At 37.3% G+C, this 17,197-nt stretch overlaps 1 protein-coding gene across 1 annotated transcript in view; it reads right to left on the bottom strand.

Annotated features, from left to right (window-relative positions):
- Nucleotides 1-967: 967 nt before the first annotated feature.
- NSL1 (NSL1 component of MIS12 kinetochore complex) overlaps nt 968-17,197 on the bottom strand; it is a 39,459-nt gene continuing 23,229 nt past the window's right edge. The window contains exons 5-6 of the mRNA XM_043485713.1: nt 4,940-5,007; nt 968-2,456 (exon numbers count right to left, since the gene is read on the bottom strand). Of these exons, the coding sequence (XP_043341648.1) occupies nt 2,178-2,456; nt 4,940-5,007 (347 nt within the window). The 3' untranslated portion in view covers nt 968-2,177. The remainder of the gene's footprint in view (nt 2,457-4,939; nt 5,008-17,197) is intronic.

Below are 17,197 nucleotides of genomic sequence, written 5' to 3' on the forward strand. Positions count from 1 at the left end.
TGTCACCATTTGATATTCTATTTTTTCCTTCAATATTCCTTGCAACTACAGACTTTTTGACTTTTCATCACCTGAGCAAGCTAATTCTCAGTCTATGCAGAAATTCAATTTCTCTTCTTTTTTTAAAAATATCTGTTTGGCTGTACCAGGTCTTAGTTGCAGCATGGTGGATCTTTTTAGCTGTGGTATATGGGATCTAGCTCCCTGACCAGGGATCAAACCTAGGCCCCTACACTGGGAGTACTCGAGTCTCAGCCACTGGACCACCAGGGAAGTCCCTCAATTTCTCTTCTTAAAAATACTTATCAATAATAATAAAAAAAAATACTTATCAATAATAAATTACTGATATCAGCCATGTTTACCTTAGTTAATAATGCTAATATATTTTCTTTCCTAACGGTATTTCGTTGGGAACTCTGCTGTAACTGTGGGGTAATACTTCGAGCTCTCTAAAAGATGTCAAGTTTCAGCTGTTTGTCTGAGGGCTTTAAAAAGAACAAACTTTCTAATTATAAAAATTTCCAGACCCAGAAGTAGAAAGATTATAGCTTCACACAGATCCAACATTATCAAGATTTTTGCCATACTCACTTCATCTATTCCTCTCCTTTTTTCTTGGCTAACATATCGCAAGCAAATCTAAGACATCAAGTTATTAAACTCTATGTATCTCAATATGAATCTCTTAAAAAGGAGACATTTTTTTTACAGAAACACAATTTAGTTATCTAATCTAGAAGAATTAACAATAATGCTTTTGTTTGCATGCTTTTGAGTGAAACTATTCATACAGACTTTTGTACTGATATTATGAAAAAGCGTGACATTAGTATAGCAATATTCTGTAGACTCCAAACAGTTTTACAGTGAAATTTAGTTATGTGCAAGGTGTCGACCTACCATCCAACTAAAGCTGAGCTCCAGAAGGCCTGAGGCAAATCTTAAAAATACACAGGATCAAGGCTGCAGTCTTTGTACATTTTAATAAAAATACACTATTGCATACAAATATACAGATCTCAAGTTGTAACACTCAAATTCAGAATGCAATAAAGTAGCTTTGTAAGTTTTCTTCACTGAGACAGACTTTCTCATTCATGATTATTAAGACAAAATGAACAAGAGAAGTACATTATTTTCCAACCTTGTGATTAGTAAATTCCTCTGTAAAGGAATGAAGGTATACAATCATTTGTAAGAAAACAGCTGGCAAACAGATGGCCATGCCTACATTGTGTTAATGTGAGTAAGAGAAACAGCAAGAGCTAGAGAAACTCTACTTAAATGTTCAGAAGTATAGGCAATACTGCCTTCTCAGACTTCTTCCTACCAATGACTATATACTTGACATGTAAACACTCTCAAATGTAAAATAGTTCAATATGGTTGCATCTGTATTTCTTCCACAGTGACAATTTGTTTAATGTATTAATCTGATATATATTTTTGAACTGGATTCATCTACAAAAAATAATGAGAAATCCTGAAAAGAAATTATTCATTCCAAGTCAACTTATATTTAAAAGTTAATCTATGGAAAACAGAAGTGTGGGTCAGAAACACCAGCTACATGGCAAGTTTCATTTCTAAGAGAAATTCTTACACAAATAATCATCTTCTTTGTCTTACAAAACAAAACCAAAAAAATTCTAAAATTAACCCCACAAATTCAAATTAGTGGAACTTAGAGTAACAAAGTCAAAGCCAGTCTTGTCATCTGCATGTTAATTTGATAAATCAAACTGCACTGGGGGAGGTACCCAAGAAAACAACTGCATCTGCTACTGTGCAGAAATGATGATGACTTTCAGCCCTTAAGTAAAGATAACTGCTCCAGCTCTTTTTTAAACAAAGATGTGCATCTGGGAAACCCAGTGGAACATGTTACTTCTGAAATTCCACAAAAGCCGTAAGGCAGCCAAGTGCTGACAGAATTTAAGGACAGAAAGTTTGCACTCTTAATGACTGTTGACAGGCTTTGTGCCAATATTCAAACATGCTTTTCATGGACTACAGATGAAAATATTACATCATACCCCAGCATAGTGCCACTATATTTGTATTAAGGAATCACTAGTTATCTGCTGCTTTAAACAAAGTCCTGTCCAGGCATTAGGCTGTAATCTAAATGTTGACAGTGCCTAATTTCACCTCTTAAGATGAACAAAAAGGGCTTATGTATCAAGGTTAATTCTCTTTGGCCGCAATGGATACCATTTTCTCTGGGGGCAGTCTTTAGTTTGCTTTCTTCTCAATACCAAGTCAGTAGTTGTCCTAGTAGAAGTCTCTGCGGGTGTGGTTTCTATTTGTGCTATTAAGCTCTCGGGTTTAACATCTGGTTTCCTACAGCAACCGGAGAAGACCTCCTGGTGGACTCTCTGGAGCTGGATGAGAGGCTGCATCTTTAAAACTTGGGAAAATCCATCTCCTTGTTCAATTAATGCAGGTAAGGACTTAAAAAACAAACAACAGTAATACTTAACATTAATCTCAGGCTGAAACACAAACACAGAGATAAGTACAACACTCAAGTATTTAAACTCTTCAGGTCAAGCCTTTTTCCAAAACCTAATTTCTTAGGTCATAGATAATGACATTACTTTAAAATACCAATTTTAGTTGAGGAATTTTAACAAAAAGCTAAAGCTAAAAAGATATATTCTATTCCTATTTTATAATGCCTGGTAGTAAAATAAAACTAGTAAAACAGGAGGTAACAGGGACTTCCCTGGCAGTTCAGTGGTTAAGACTTTGTCCTTCCAATGCAGGAGGTGCAGGTTCGATCCCTAGTAGGGGAACTAAGATCCCACAATGCCTCACAGTGAGGAGAAAAGATTAAAACACACACACACACACACACAGGAGGTAACAGAATTTCAGAGTTAAAAAATCTAATGTCTGGAATTCCATATTTTAGGATAGTATGTATCTTAGAAATCTTAGAGGAGGCATCAGTGCATTTTTCCTATAAAGGCCTATAGAATAAACATTTTAGGTTGTGAGGGCCTTTACATTTGTCACAATTATTCAACTTTCCTGTTGTAGTGTTAAGAGGCCATGCATGCTCAGTCACATCCCACTCTTTGCGACCCCTTGGACTGAAGCCCACCAGGCTTCTCTGTCCATGGAACTTTCCAGGCAAAAATACTGGAATGAGTTGCCATTTCCTACTCTAGGGATCTGCCAGACCCAGGGATTGAACCCATGTCTCCTGCATTGGCAGGCAGATTCTTTACCACCGCCCCATCTAAGAAGCCCCAAAGAGGCCATAAACAATAAGTAAATGAAAGTACATGGCTCGGTTCCAAAACAATTTTATTTACAAAAAAAGGTGGCAGGCTGGGTTTTAGCCTGGCCCACCACAGTTCACCAACGTCTGATTAGGAGCATGCTGTGAGAGAACTGTGAGTACCAGAAAATCATGGGATCAATACACATCACAAAGGAAGGTTACAGAAAGTAATCAAGACAGAGGAGATTCTGAAGGAATTTAAAAATAATTTTCATGTACTAGAAATCTTAATGTTTTTTGTTTGAGCAAAATACATGTCAAGAACATAGACAATTTTATTATAATAATATTAAAACTCCAAGTTGGACATGCAGTTGATGGAAGAAATTTTCACATACTGAGGTATGGGGAAGTCACTCTGGTTTATACCTGATTTAGTTTGAACTGTATGCTAACTCGAACAGCCTGTCTTATGGCCTGTCAAACATACCTTGTACTTCTGCTTTCACCATTAAAGAAAAGAATGTGCTCATCATCCAGTTACACAAAGGGCTACGGCGCGACCCCCTGCAGTCACCCAGGACGGGGAGCCCCGAGGGGAATCAGGATGGGAAGGCCAAGACAAGCATTCTGCGCTTTGGATACGCAGGCTCCCAGAGAGTTAAGATGCACATTTAAGGACAGATTTCAATGACCCCAGATTCTTGCATCTTCCCATACGTGGAAAAAACACTAAAATCATTAACTTGAGATATCTGTTCTTTGTGCTTAGCAGTAATCTTTCACCACGTTGCAATCTTGACAACATTTTTTTCCCAGCCAAAAAATTCATATATACTGGATCCTCCTCTACCCCTTTGGAGCAGTCCCATCAAAGCTACTGAGAAGCTCTTTCCTGGGCTATAGTTCTCAGTTTGGCTCTAATAAACCTCTTCTGCTATTTCTATTATATATTATTTACTGACTATTTGCATCAATACAGTATAATACAGTGGTTAAGAGTACATGTTCTGGAGCTAAACATCCAGGGTTTAAATCCTGGCACAATTATTTATCTGGGCAATCTACTTAGACCCTCTAGTTTCCTTATCTGTAAAACAAGGAAGTAGCAGTACTTCTCTCAGAGGGACAGAGTAAGGATTAAAGGGGGCAATACAATATATGTGAAACAGTCAGACAGGGTCTAATCCATACTAAATGCTGACTAAATGTTAGTAGTATTATCCAAAACTGTTTGATGGATTTCTAACTCTCAGAACTCAAAAAATATAACCAACCTTTAAAGAAAGTTAAGTTAAAGAGTTAGTCACTCAGCCGTGTCCAACTCTTTGCAACCCCATGGACTGTAGCCTGCCAGGCTCCTCCATCCATGTAATTCTCCAAGCAAAAATACTGCAGTGGCTAGCCATTCCCTTCTCCAGGGGGTCTTCCAGATTCAGGGATCGAACCCAGGTCTCCTGCATTGCAGGCAGATTCTTTACCGTCTGGGTCACCAGGGAAGCCCAACCTTTAAAGAAGCCACGTATAACACTGGCACACAGTAGGTACCTAAAAAATGGTAATTATTCTGAATATTACAGTCATTTAATAACTTCATTAAAAGACTACTGAGAATTGCTATTACAACAGACTGAGACACATATGAATGCTAAAAGCAAATACCTAGCTACAAATGTTATTCACTTATAATTTAGTAGTAGTTACCTTCATGGCTTCACTGATCTCCTTAGCTACCGTTTCTCCTCTGCATCTCAAGTTTTCCATCCGAGGGGCTGCAAAGAAACCACCAAACAATATTTCAGGCTTTTTAATCTAATACCAAGTCATAAATGACATGCAGGTGCTATCTGGACAATAATCTGTGAGGACCCTTCACCTTTACTTAACAAGAAAATCAGAGGTTATTCTATATAGAATACAGAAGATCAGTGAAATAACATACTCTATGTATTTGAATATGACAAGGGGGGAGGAAATAATCTTAAAAGAGTATGGATAATATACCAAGACAAAGTACAGGATGTTGAAATGGTGAAAATCAGGAAGCACAATCTATCTACAAATGAGATGGCTTTATTAAAAGTGTTACGTCAAAATAATTCCCTGCATTAAAACATTGGAAAGTGTAGGGATTAAAGCCAATAGAAAACATTATCTCCTACTTTGAAATTCCACCATAATTCAGATTACATTCAGTAATTATATCTACTTAAAAAGAATTCAGAGATCATACAGTCATACTGTTGAAAGGTGATGGAGAATAAAGAATGGATAAGACAAAAACAGAAATATGAGAACTATAGAGAAGATGGCGTTTCCCAGGTGGCAGAGTGGTAAAGAATCCACCTGCCAATGCAAGAGATGCAAGAGACATGGGTTTGATCCCTGGGTCAGGAAGATCCCCTGGAGGAGACAATGACAACCAACTCCAGTATTCTTGCCTAGAGAATCCCATGGACAGAGGAGCCTGGCGAGCTACAGTCCATGCAGCTGCAAAGAGTCAGACACGACTCAGTGACTCCCAGCAGAGAAGATATGTGGTTGACCTTTGTGGGTAGATTCAGAGTAAGAATAAAGACAAGCAATCTAATTAAAAATTTGATACATCATTTCTTATCACTGTACAAAAAGTTTTTCATATACAGTGTGGCAATAATAGGAGGTATTCAAAAATAATTTTTATTAATAAAAATGAGATTCCTACATTTTGTGTGCTTCTATTAATTCAGTAACATCTAGTTCTATTAAAAAAACAAATCTTCCATTACATATTTCCCATTAGCTTTGATCTACACACTGTACCAAAATCTTCTGCAAGTAAAAATGTTGTTGGAAATTTCTAAGTAATTCATCTTTTGAAATAAGGTAGTATGAAAGTTGTAAATGTATCTAAAACATTTCATAATCAGACTGATAAAATGCAACTCTGGTTGCAAAGACTTCTTTTTAGTTCAATTTACCTTTCCTGCATATGTAAATTAACAGAGAGAGAATATTTGAAGACATATGATGATTAAGTCAGAATGGCAGCTACCTTTAAGAGTAGCAGAATATTGACCAGTAAGGGATGTAAGGAAACTTTTTTGGGTACAGAGTGTCTGTAAAGTTGGGAAGCAGGATAAATATGTGTTAGCTATATTTGCAAATAATATAGTCAATATCTTCTTCAACTTCAAGTTACCTTTTCAAGTAAAATTTAAAGCAATGGATCTAACTGTTAAAATGTAAAAAATGAAATAAATGGGACATTTTCCTGATGTTTCCAGATTTTTGGACACTGTGACTATATTTATTGTACATATGAAAACACAATGGGCATATTATTCGAAAATGTAATGTACTATTTAAAAATAGGTTTATCCTATGTTGAAGAAATTGTGGTACATATACACAATGGAATATTACTCAGCCATAAAAAGGAACACATTTGAGTCAATTCTAATGAGGTGGATGAACCTAAAGCCTATTATACAGAGTGAAGTAAGTCAGAAAGAGAAAGATAAATATCACATATTAATGTATATATATGGAATCTAGAAAAATGATACTACTGAAGAATTTATTTGCAGGGCAGCAGTGGAGAAACAGAGAATAGACTTATGTACATGGAGAGAGGGGAAGAGAGGGTGAGAGATATGGAGAAAGTAGCATGGAAACTTACATTACCCTATGTAAAATAGACAGTCAATGGGAATTTACTGTATGTCTCAGGAAACTCAAACAGGGGCTCTGTATCAATCTAGAGGGGTGGGATGGGGAGGGAGGTGGGAGGGATGTTCAAGTGGAAAGGGATATGTATTCTTGTGGCTGATTCAGGTTGAGGTTTGACAAAAAACAGCAAAATTCTGTAAGCAATTATCCTTCAATTAAAAAATGAATAAATTAAAAAAATAAATATATATAAAAAAAGAAAACATAAAAATAGGTGTATCCTCTGTTTCCCAACTCTGCAGACAATATCTAGATCCAAGTGGCAGTTACTGCTTTAATATGTATATATGTGTACAAATGCATCAAGCTGTGCACTGTATATTATAGCTCAATATATACAAACATACACATAATAATGAACAAAATCTTTTTCAACACTCTAAAGAGTTGTCTTCAGTCACTCAGCACACAGTAACACATGTAACTTAACAAAAAATTTTCTTCTATAAACCCACACTGATGGACAATAGCTGTTTTCCATCTGCTACACAAGCAGTAACAATGTAAAAAGTGCCAAGTAGTTTGGGGTTGCATGTAAAATGGAGTTAGGTTCCAGGCTTGAATAACTATGAACAGATTTTCATGTATGAATGTTTGGTGGAACATTCTAAAGATGAGCTGGACTTACAGTATGTTTAGTATTCCTGGCCCCTGATTATAAAACGCCAGCTATGCCCTCCCATTAGTGCTGTAACTAAAAATTTCCCCCTATTTTTCAAAGGACCACTAGGGGGCAGTATGGCCCCCCAGTGAGAACCATGGTGCTCCTATTTTTCAGAATTTCCTTGGGAACAAGAACCTCATTCTCTTAATCTTGGACTCCCTCCTGCTGAACACAGCGCCTGACTTGTACAGTAGGTGCTTGAAAAGTATGATGTATGAAGGCCATGACAAAGCTTGCCATGGAGGCACAGAGGTGAGGTCAATCCAAATAGGGAATTGGAAGGAGAGTAAAAACTTCATAGATGTTGTAAGAGCTGCCTAGACTAAGAAGATTTCATGCTGGGTGGCTGGGGGTGAGTGGAAATAGGAGGTGGGTGGTAGAGGATGTGCTGTACCAAAACAAGAGAATAAATCAAAAAGGAAGAAAACACAGGAACCAGGAAACATGATCCAAACCATAAAGGAGTAAAGGAGATTCCCAGGATGAGGAAAGAAACAGACGGAATGAAAGCTTTTCAGCAGGCCTAAGGAGCAAACAGTCCAGATTAGAACAGGAAGACAAAAGGCGCCCAGAGAATACCTCCAAGAAACAAGGAAAGGGTTTTAAAAGTGGATTTGATGGAAGTGTTTACTACACTGAGAGGAATTTTACAGTTCTACTGAAGTGTTTGGGAAAGAAACATCAGCAAACAAGGCAAACAGAAAAATAAAGCATTCCGAAGTGGGGGGTAGAAAGATGTTCAAGAAGGAAAATACACTCATAGTATGATGACCTGACTCATATTGAAGAACATTTACATAGTCATAACAATATCAATGCTTAATACTACTGATGATTTTTGACAAAAATGAAAGATTAAAAGTGAAGCTGATGAGTGCAGCTTATTCTTTTGAGAAATTTGGCTGTGAAAAGGAGAGTTCAAGTAAAAGAAACAAAAGGAATGAAAGTTTTCCCTACGCATGATCTTCTGATAGCGCATCTCTGTAGTATTATGGGCTATCATACAATGCCAATCAATCTTACATATTAACTTTAGCAACTCTATGACAAAAGCAGGTTTCATCAGCCTCTTTTTTTTAGATGGGAAAAAAGCAGCTGTGAAAGCTGAGAAATGTATCTGAACTAAACGAATAACTGAATAAACAGTAAATAAAGTTAGAAACTCACAGCACACGTTCTTCTATATTCTAAATGTAACTTTCCAAACTACCACTTTGCCAGGAATTATATGATATTCATATGAATATAAGTTAACAAACGGTCAAAAATTTTGCTACAATAAAAATCTCTTACAATAAAAATAAATTACACCTAGCAAAGAATTTTAAAAAGTCTAGACTTAAATTTGTTTCAACTATTAACATTTAAGTACTGTTTTGTTTTGTTTTTAGTTAAGTAAATTAAATTCCTTTCTTTGAAAACTAAGGAGCATCAATAATTTTAGGAATAAAACCAAAAACACACAGATTTTAAAAAATTCAAAAATGGGGGAAAAATAAACACACAAATATGATCACTAAAAATGAAATATGTCATCTGTAAATGTATCAGAAAAGCATTCACCAACATTAACATCTGCTCAGGAATTCAAAACACACAAACTTTTCAATTCCTCACTTAAGATTATTTTAAATGAATGTTTCACTTGCTATAACTAGTAAGAGCATACGGGTACTCCTGATAAACAAACATCTGACTTAGGAATGTCTCACATCCAGATGGCTGGTCCCTGCCATGCAGGAGATGGCTGGGCTTCCTGCAGAAGCATTCCCAATGGCTCTCTCCATCACCTTAATGGGAACACCTTCATGGCACCATTATTCATGGTCTCACCACAAACCAAGATATCATTGAACCCAAATGATTACCTCCAAATTCTATTTAAATGTCACACAGTGGGACTAATGTACATCTGAAGTGTGATTCTAATATTTTTCATCATAAATGTGTAGTATTTCAGCTACACTATATGTTACATGGGGCTTCCCTGGTGGCTCAGTGGTAAAGAATTCTGCAATGTAGGAGACACGGGTTCAATCCCTGGGTTGAGAAGATTCCCCAGAGGAGGGCATGGCAACCCACTCCATGCCTGGAGAATCCCATGGACAGAGGGCCCTGGCAGGCTACAGTCCATAGGGTCGCAAAGAATCGGACACAGCTGAGTGACCGAGCACACACAGGTTTACATAGGTCTTTAAAGGGTAGCCTAGAAATCATTTGCAAATTTTTTCAGGGGGGAAATACAGTTCAAATTTCAAAGTTCAGATTAAGTATAAATGTCTGAAACGGAACCATTTGTAAGTGGGCGACTACCTGTAAATATTCTAACAACGGCTTAAGGAAGCCGTCATTACTAGGAAAAAAGAGGAACTGCCTGTAAGTCCTTTGCCTGTAGGGTCAGCAAAAGAACTATCATAAAGTCTACTACAGAGAAACTTAAAATAGATCCTTGTCATCACTACATGTTTAGTGAAGGACAGGAAATAATAAAAAGGGAGTCTCGTCGATGAATTTCAAACAACTTTTTAAAAAAGCTGATGATACGGAAGAAATTATTAATTTCACTAACAGGATCACAAAAGGTTATAAATGACAAATGAAAACTCATCCTTTTGGTAGGGAGTTAATTAGAAGACTGCTGCAAAGATATGTAAGTTTGCTCTTAAAAATGTGGAAGTTAGGCACCCTTGAGTACACTGCCTTCCCTAGTCACTTGCTTTCTAAAACACAGGGAAATGAAAAAGTGGAAATGAAAGATTGGGTAATCAACCTTGTTTTGCTTTTAGGTCATTGCACTGACTAAACTAGGAAACATGAAATTCCAAAAGCCTGCACAAATTCAGAAAGAAAAAAAAAGCATTAACTGAGTGTTTCCTTTCCATTTCCACTGTATTTTATGAACATGTAGGAGCAAGAATGCATAACATACGATGTTTGGCTTGTACTAGTTTCTAAAAAGGGTAACTAAAGGCATGAATAAGAACCAGGACTTAAAAAGTAGCATCCCTGGTGAAAAGGAAACCAAAAACTAAGCAGTGATTTATGACTTTCTGGAAGATAACACTTTGCCACAATTTAAACCCATCCGTTTAACACAGGTGCTAGGATCCTTGGCATCCACTCCCGCCTGCACCTCACCAGCTCCCTCAGTACTCAAGAACTGCATCTGTCTTAAGGTACCACATATTTTCAAACTCCAAGCTTGTGTTATCTGGTCTCAGTCAAGACTCTAACCTCCTATAATGCTCTTTCCCTCTATTCCTTCCACTACAGCCTCAGTAGTCTCTTGTTCTATGAATACTCAAGCTCATTCTTAGGAACCTTGTTCTAGCTCTTCTAACCGAAAAGTTCTTCCTCTTGATCGTCACAAGATAAATTCCTTCTTGCTACTTCCTCAGAAAAGTGTTTCCCATCACCTAAACACATCACCCTAGCACTGTTATTTATTTTTCTATTTGTTGATACTTTCCTTCTCCCACTAGAACATAAGCTCCACAGAGCAAGGATCCTGTCTGTGTCGTTCACCATTACATCCTCCACAGTGAGACTAGTTCTGGCATACAGTAGACATTCAATAAATACGTTGAATGCATGAGTGAATAGTAGTCATGCGGTAAGTATTTACGAGCATGATGCTATATGTTGGCTTCACATAATGCAAACAAAAATGCAACATAAAAAGCCCATGAAGCTCTCAGTTTTGTGAGAAACCATAAAGAAACAAACAAGCACATGTCATAACAGATGATATTATGGAAATAAACAAGTATTATGATAGAGAATTGGAGAGATTACTTTTACCAGTGTGGGTAGGAAAGACCTCTCTGTGGAGGCAGCATTTAAATAAGAAAAATTGAGAAGATGTCAACCTTAGAAGTACTGGGGGAAGTAAACTCATACACTTATAATCACTTTATCTATGACAAAGGAGGCAAAAACACACACTGAATAAAAGATAGTCTCTTCAACAAGTAGTACTAGGAAAACTGGACAGCTACAATGTAAAAGAATGAAATTTGAACATTCTCTAACACCATATACAAAAGCAAACTTTGTTAAAATGGATTAAAAATCTAAATGTAAGACTGGATACTATGAAACTCCCAGAGAAAAACAGGCAGAACACTCTGACATAAACCATAGCAGTATTTTTTTTTTTGGATTTGTCTCCTAGAGTGATGGAAACAAAAACAAAAATAAACAAATGGGACATAATTAAACTTAAAAGCTTTTGCACAGCAAAGAAGATCATCAGCAAAAAAAAGACAACCTGAGGAAAAAATACTTGCAAATTATGTTACTTACAGGATTAATTTCCAAAATACACCATCAGCTCATATAGCTCAATAAAAAAGAAAAAACAAATAAAAAAATCGGCAGAATACCTAAATAGATATTCCTCCAAAGAAGACATACAGAAGGCCACCAGGCACATGAAAAGATGCTCAACACTGCTAATTATTCAAAAAATGCAAATCAAAACTACAATGAGGTATTACCTCATACCAGTCAGAATGGCCATCGTCAAAAAGGCTACAAATGATAAACCCTGGAGAGCGGGTGGAGAAAAGGGAAACCTCCTACACTACCGCAGCCACTATGGAGAACGGTATGGCAATTCCTTGGGGCGTCTCTGGTGGCTCAGTTGGAAAAGAATCCGCCTGCACTGCAGGAGACTCTGGTTCGATTCCTGGGTCGGGAAGATCCCCTGGAGAAGGGATAGGATACCCACTCCAGTATTCTTGGGTTTCCCTTGTGGCTCAGGTTGTAATGAATCCGCCTGCAATGCAGGAGACCTGGGTTCGATCCCTGGGTCGGGGAGATCCCCGGGAGAAGGGAAAGACTACCCACTCCAGTATTCTGGCCTAGAGAATTCCAAGGACTGTATACTCATGGGATCACAAAGAGTTGGACACGACTGAGCAACTTTCACAGCAATTCTTAAGAAACTAGTAACAGATCTCTCAGCAATTCCACTCCTGGGCATTTATCTGGAGAAAACTGTAATTCAAAAACACACATAGTCAACACTATGCTCACAGCAGCATTATTTACAATAGCTAATCAAGACATGGACACAAACCAGGTGTCTACTGACAAACCAATCAACAGAGATGTGGTACACGCACACAAGGGAATGCTTCTCAACCACAACAAAGAGTGAAATGCCATCTGCAGCAACACTGATGGACCTAGAGATTGTCATACTAAGCGAAGTTAGACAGAGAAAGACAAATATCATACGATATTGCTTACAAGTGGAGTCTTAAAAAAATGATACAAATGAACTTACTGACAAAAGAGAAATAGACTCACAGCCATAAAAAACAAATGTATGGTTACCAAAGGGTAAGACGGATAAATCAGGAGTCTGAGATTAAAATATACACACTACTATATGTAAAAGGGATAGCCAACAAGGACCTACTTCCTACATATTAATAGCATAGGGAACTCTACTCAGTATCTTGCAATAACCTACAATGGAAAAGAAACTAAAACACACACACACATACATATACACACACAGCTGAGCCACTTTGCTGAAAGAGGGGGTCTACAGAGGGCTAGAACAAAAAGGAAAGCTTTTGAAATGAATCTGGAAGGGCCAGGTCACATAAAAGAATGCTGAGAAGGTTGAAGTCTATTATGTGTTCTTTAAAATTGGAAGACTCTAGGATTTTAAGCAGAGAGGAATGAAAGTTGATTTGTGTTTTTAAGAGTATCCTAAATTTCTAGTCAAGGTGGTTCATAAACTCCCCACTTTTGTCCAAAGTACCACTGGATAAATACAGAAAAATTTTAAAGACAAATTCAAAGCATATACAAAGTAAATTTCTATGAATCAGAAAAAAGTAGAAGAGAAAAAGCTGTTAAGTCAGGCTAAAGTTACAGATCCACTGGAGGGCAGATGGAAGGTAGGAAGTAAATAACCAGGAATTTGCTCCCCACAAGATAAAAAGGTATCAACATGCACCAGAGGGGCAGGAAATGGGGAGAGCTGGCCTCATACATGAAACCAAGGGCTTGAATGGAGTTTTCCTACCCTGAAAAGGAGGCTGGGGTGGGGGGGGGAGGGGGAAACTGAGCTACTGAGCTGCAGAATACTTAAAGCTACACTAGTTGATGGGAAGGAGAAAATGCCTCAAAGCCAGGGCCTATATTAAGCTGCCTGCTGACTTAGTGACTAGATCCACTATCGCCAATATTACAGTGGAACAGGGGCCCTCCCAGTGTCAATTTAAGATGTGGTTCCTGCCTGGGACTGTTCAAGGGCCAGACAGAAGGCAACCACAAAACTACTAGACAGGAAGAGGGGAAAGCAGCAATAAGAAAATAAGCACATGAAAAACTTAGTCAAGAAATACTTGCTAAGCAAAATTCTTAAATATATAAAGAAATTACAACCATTAAAGACAGCCAATACAACCAAAGTCAAGGAGAGGAATTTGCTGCAGGTAAAATAAAAATAGAGCAATCTGAAAATGATTTTTAAAGGTTTAGGATCCTCCAATAGCTAAAGAAAGGCTTCCCAGGTGCTACCGGTAAAGAACTTGCTTGCCAATGCAGGGAAACTTGAGAGACATGGCTCCGATCCCTGGGTCAGGGAGATCACCTGGAGGAAAGCATGACAACCCACTCCAGTATTCTTGCCTGGAGAATCCCATGGACAGAGGAGCCTGGCGGGCTACAGTCCAGAGAATCACAAAAAGTCGAACACAATTGACGCAACTTAGCATGCATACAATAGCTAAAGGAATTCATAACAGACATTACAGAAGAAAAATAAATCATGAAATAAAACAAGAATTGTACAAAAATAGAAGAAATGATAAAGAAGCAAAGTTGAAAGATTAAATAAGTTAAAGATTTTCTAGATGGGAGTCCTCAGACAAAGTATACATGGAGTTGTGAGTGGAAGACGAGAAGAGGAAGCAAGCAAAACAAATAAAAAAATACCCCCTACCCAAAACCAAAAAAAAAAGTTGTGTGTATGTGTACGAAAGCATAAAAAAATCACCTATAAGCACAGAGATGAACCATATGTTACATAGTTGAATGAAAATAAAATCACAGAATAAAATATATTATATATATTGTATATATATAAACAACTCAAAACTCCCTATGCCTATCTGCCCACATACAAATGTACTGATAAAAGATCTAAGATTAGACATATCAAGCAGTTACAGTAATTGTCTATTTGAGGGTGTGTGACATCAGATAGACTGGGGAAGACAAGTAGGTTGGATTTTCATTTTCTACTATATATCCACCATTGATGATTTACAAGTTAATATTAAGTTTACATTTATTAAGAGCACAAAACAAAAACTAGTTATAAAAACATAATTTAAAATATAATGTGAGATATATGGTAGTTGAATTGGAGAATTCTCCCATATATAACAGTAAGGTATAGATAATGTGAATACATAAATCACTTTTCTGTAAAATAAATTATGCTCCCCAAATGTCTAGTATGAATGTATTTCAATATGATTATATGAAAAGAGAAAAATGGATAAATGGATTCACACCAGATTAGTGCTGTATCTCTGAAGGAGCAATGGCTGGGAAAGCAGGAAGGAGGCCAAAAACAAAAAGTTAAATGCTACCCTTATTTTTAAAATTTTTAAAAGAACATGTATAATTATGTACTTATTTCATAAATATTTCCTGAGTGTATGTATTATGTCAGATAATGATCTTAAAGCTAAGGGATACAGAAGTGGACAAAACAAAGCCCTTGTTCACAGGGAGTTTATAATACAGTGAGGGAAGGGATGAAAATAAAATAAACAGAAATTACATAATGTCAGTAAGTAGTGGGGGAAATAAACCAGGTTAGGGTGACAGAGTATGGTGACCCAAGACTAGGTTAGGGTCACCCAAGTTAGGATGACCCAAGAGGGTCAGGAAGGATTTGACACAGACTGTCAGGGAAGACCTCTCTGATGAGGTTATACTTTGAACAGAGCTGAATGAAGTGAGAATCAGGCAGGTAGTTTCAGATAGGAACCAGGGAGCAACAAGTGTGAAAACCACAGGGCCAGCGCGTGTCTGGCACATCCTGGGTGAAACAGAAAGCATGCCGGTGAGGCTGGAGCTCAGCAGACAAAGGTGAGAGCTGAGAAACGAGGGTCAGAGATGAAATCTGAGCAGCAGCCAGGGACCAGGTCAGAGAGGACTGCAGACCAAGGGAAGTATGATGGGGAGCCACTGGAGACTATGAAGCAGGGACTGATGCACCCTGATTATGCTTCAGAAAGAATCCGCTGGACGCCATGTGGCAAACTGACACGGAAGGCGGCCAGCAGACTACGGCAGCAGTCCCACTGAGAGAGTGCGGAGACAATGACAGCAATGGCAGAGAAGGACCTGACAGGAAGTAGCTGAAACTGAAATATGTTTGCAAGGTCAAGGCAGCGAGAACTGCGGGTGGATTGAAGAGGCAGCAATAAGCAATATATTATAATACTAGTCACTGGTTATAAACATGTTAATAGTGGTTATCTAGAGTACATGATTCCATGTGATTTAAACTCATTTCTTATGCTCTTAATACTTTTGGAATGTGAATGCATTTTGATATAATGAAGAAAAAGCAAGAAAGTTATTTTCATTGTTAAAAAGAGTGCACCCTAAGCACCATGTTAGATAAATAAAAAATAAACACCTAACCATATTGTGCTAAAACTGTAGAACATTAAGAATACACACAAAAAATTATGAAAAATCAGGAGAGAAAATACAGATTATCCATTAAAGAATGACAATTAGTCTCTGAGCAGACTTATCAATAACTATGAGTACCAGGCCTCCAGACTGGAAAGGAAGAAGTAAAACTATCTAATCTGTCGATCACATGATATAATCTTTTATGTACAGAACTCTAAAGAACCCACTAAAAAACTATTAGAACTAATAAATGAGATCAGCAAGGCTGAAAGATACAAGATCAAGATATACACAGCAATCCTATTTCTATACAGCAGCAATAAACAAACTGAAACTATTTTTTAACTCCATTTACATCAGCAACAAAATACTGATACATGCTGTAACATGGACCTTGAAACATTATGCTAATTCAAAGAAGCCATTCTTAAAGGATGACATATTACATGATTGAATTTATATGAAATGTCTAGAATAGTCAAATCTGTAGAAACAAAAAGCAGATGAGTGCTATAAAGTTCTAGACACAAATAAGAAGGAAAATTGAGGGAGGGATGTGCTTATTCAGTCGGTAAAGTATAATAAAGTCCTTTTCTTGCCTAGGAGGGAACCTGAAATACTGCATAACTCCTGACTATGTTAGATAATTTTAGAACTACAGTATGCTAAAACTTTAACAGGTAACACTAAAGGAAGAGCAGCATAGCAGATAGCTTTCAAACCAGAAAAAAAGGAAAATAAGAGACAAAGAAAAATCTATCAACATGGCAGATGGCAAAAAAGAGGAAAATAAGTAAGACTCCTACATTTGGAAATGAAAAAATATTTGGAGTTAAACTATGAAAGTTCTACATGTTGAGTCTTGAGGATATGGCTAACGCAGGACCTGGAGATACATCTGT

This window comes from Cervus canadensis, chromosome 13 (assembly GCF_019320065.1).
Source record: "Cervus canadensis isolate Bull #8, Minnesota chromosome 13, ASM1932006v1, whole genome shotgun sequence".
NCBI classification, from domain to species: domain Eukaryota; kingdom Metazoa; phylum Chordata; class Mammalia; order Artiodactyla; family Cervidae; genus Cervus; species Cervus canadensis.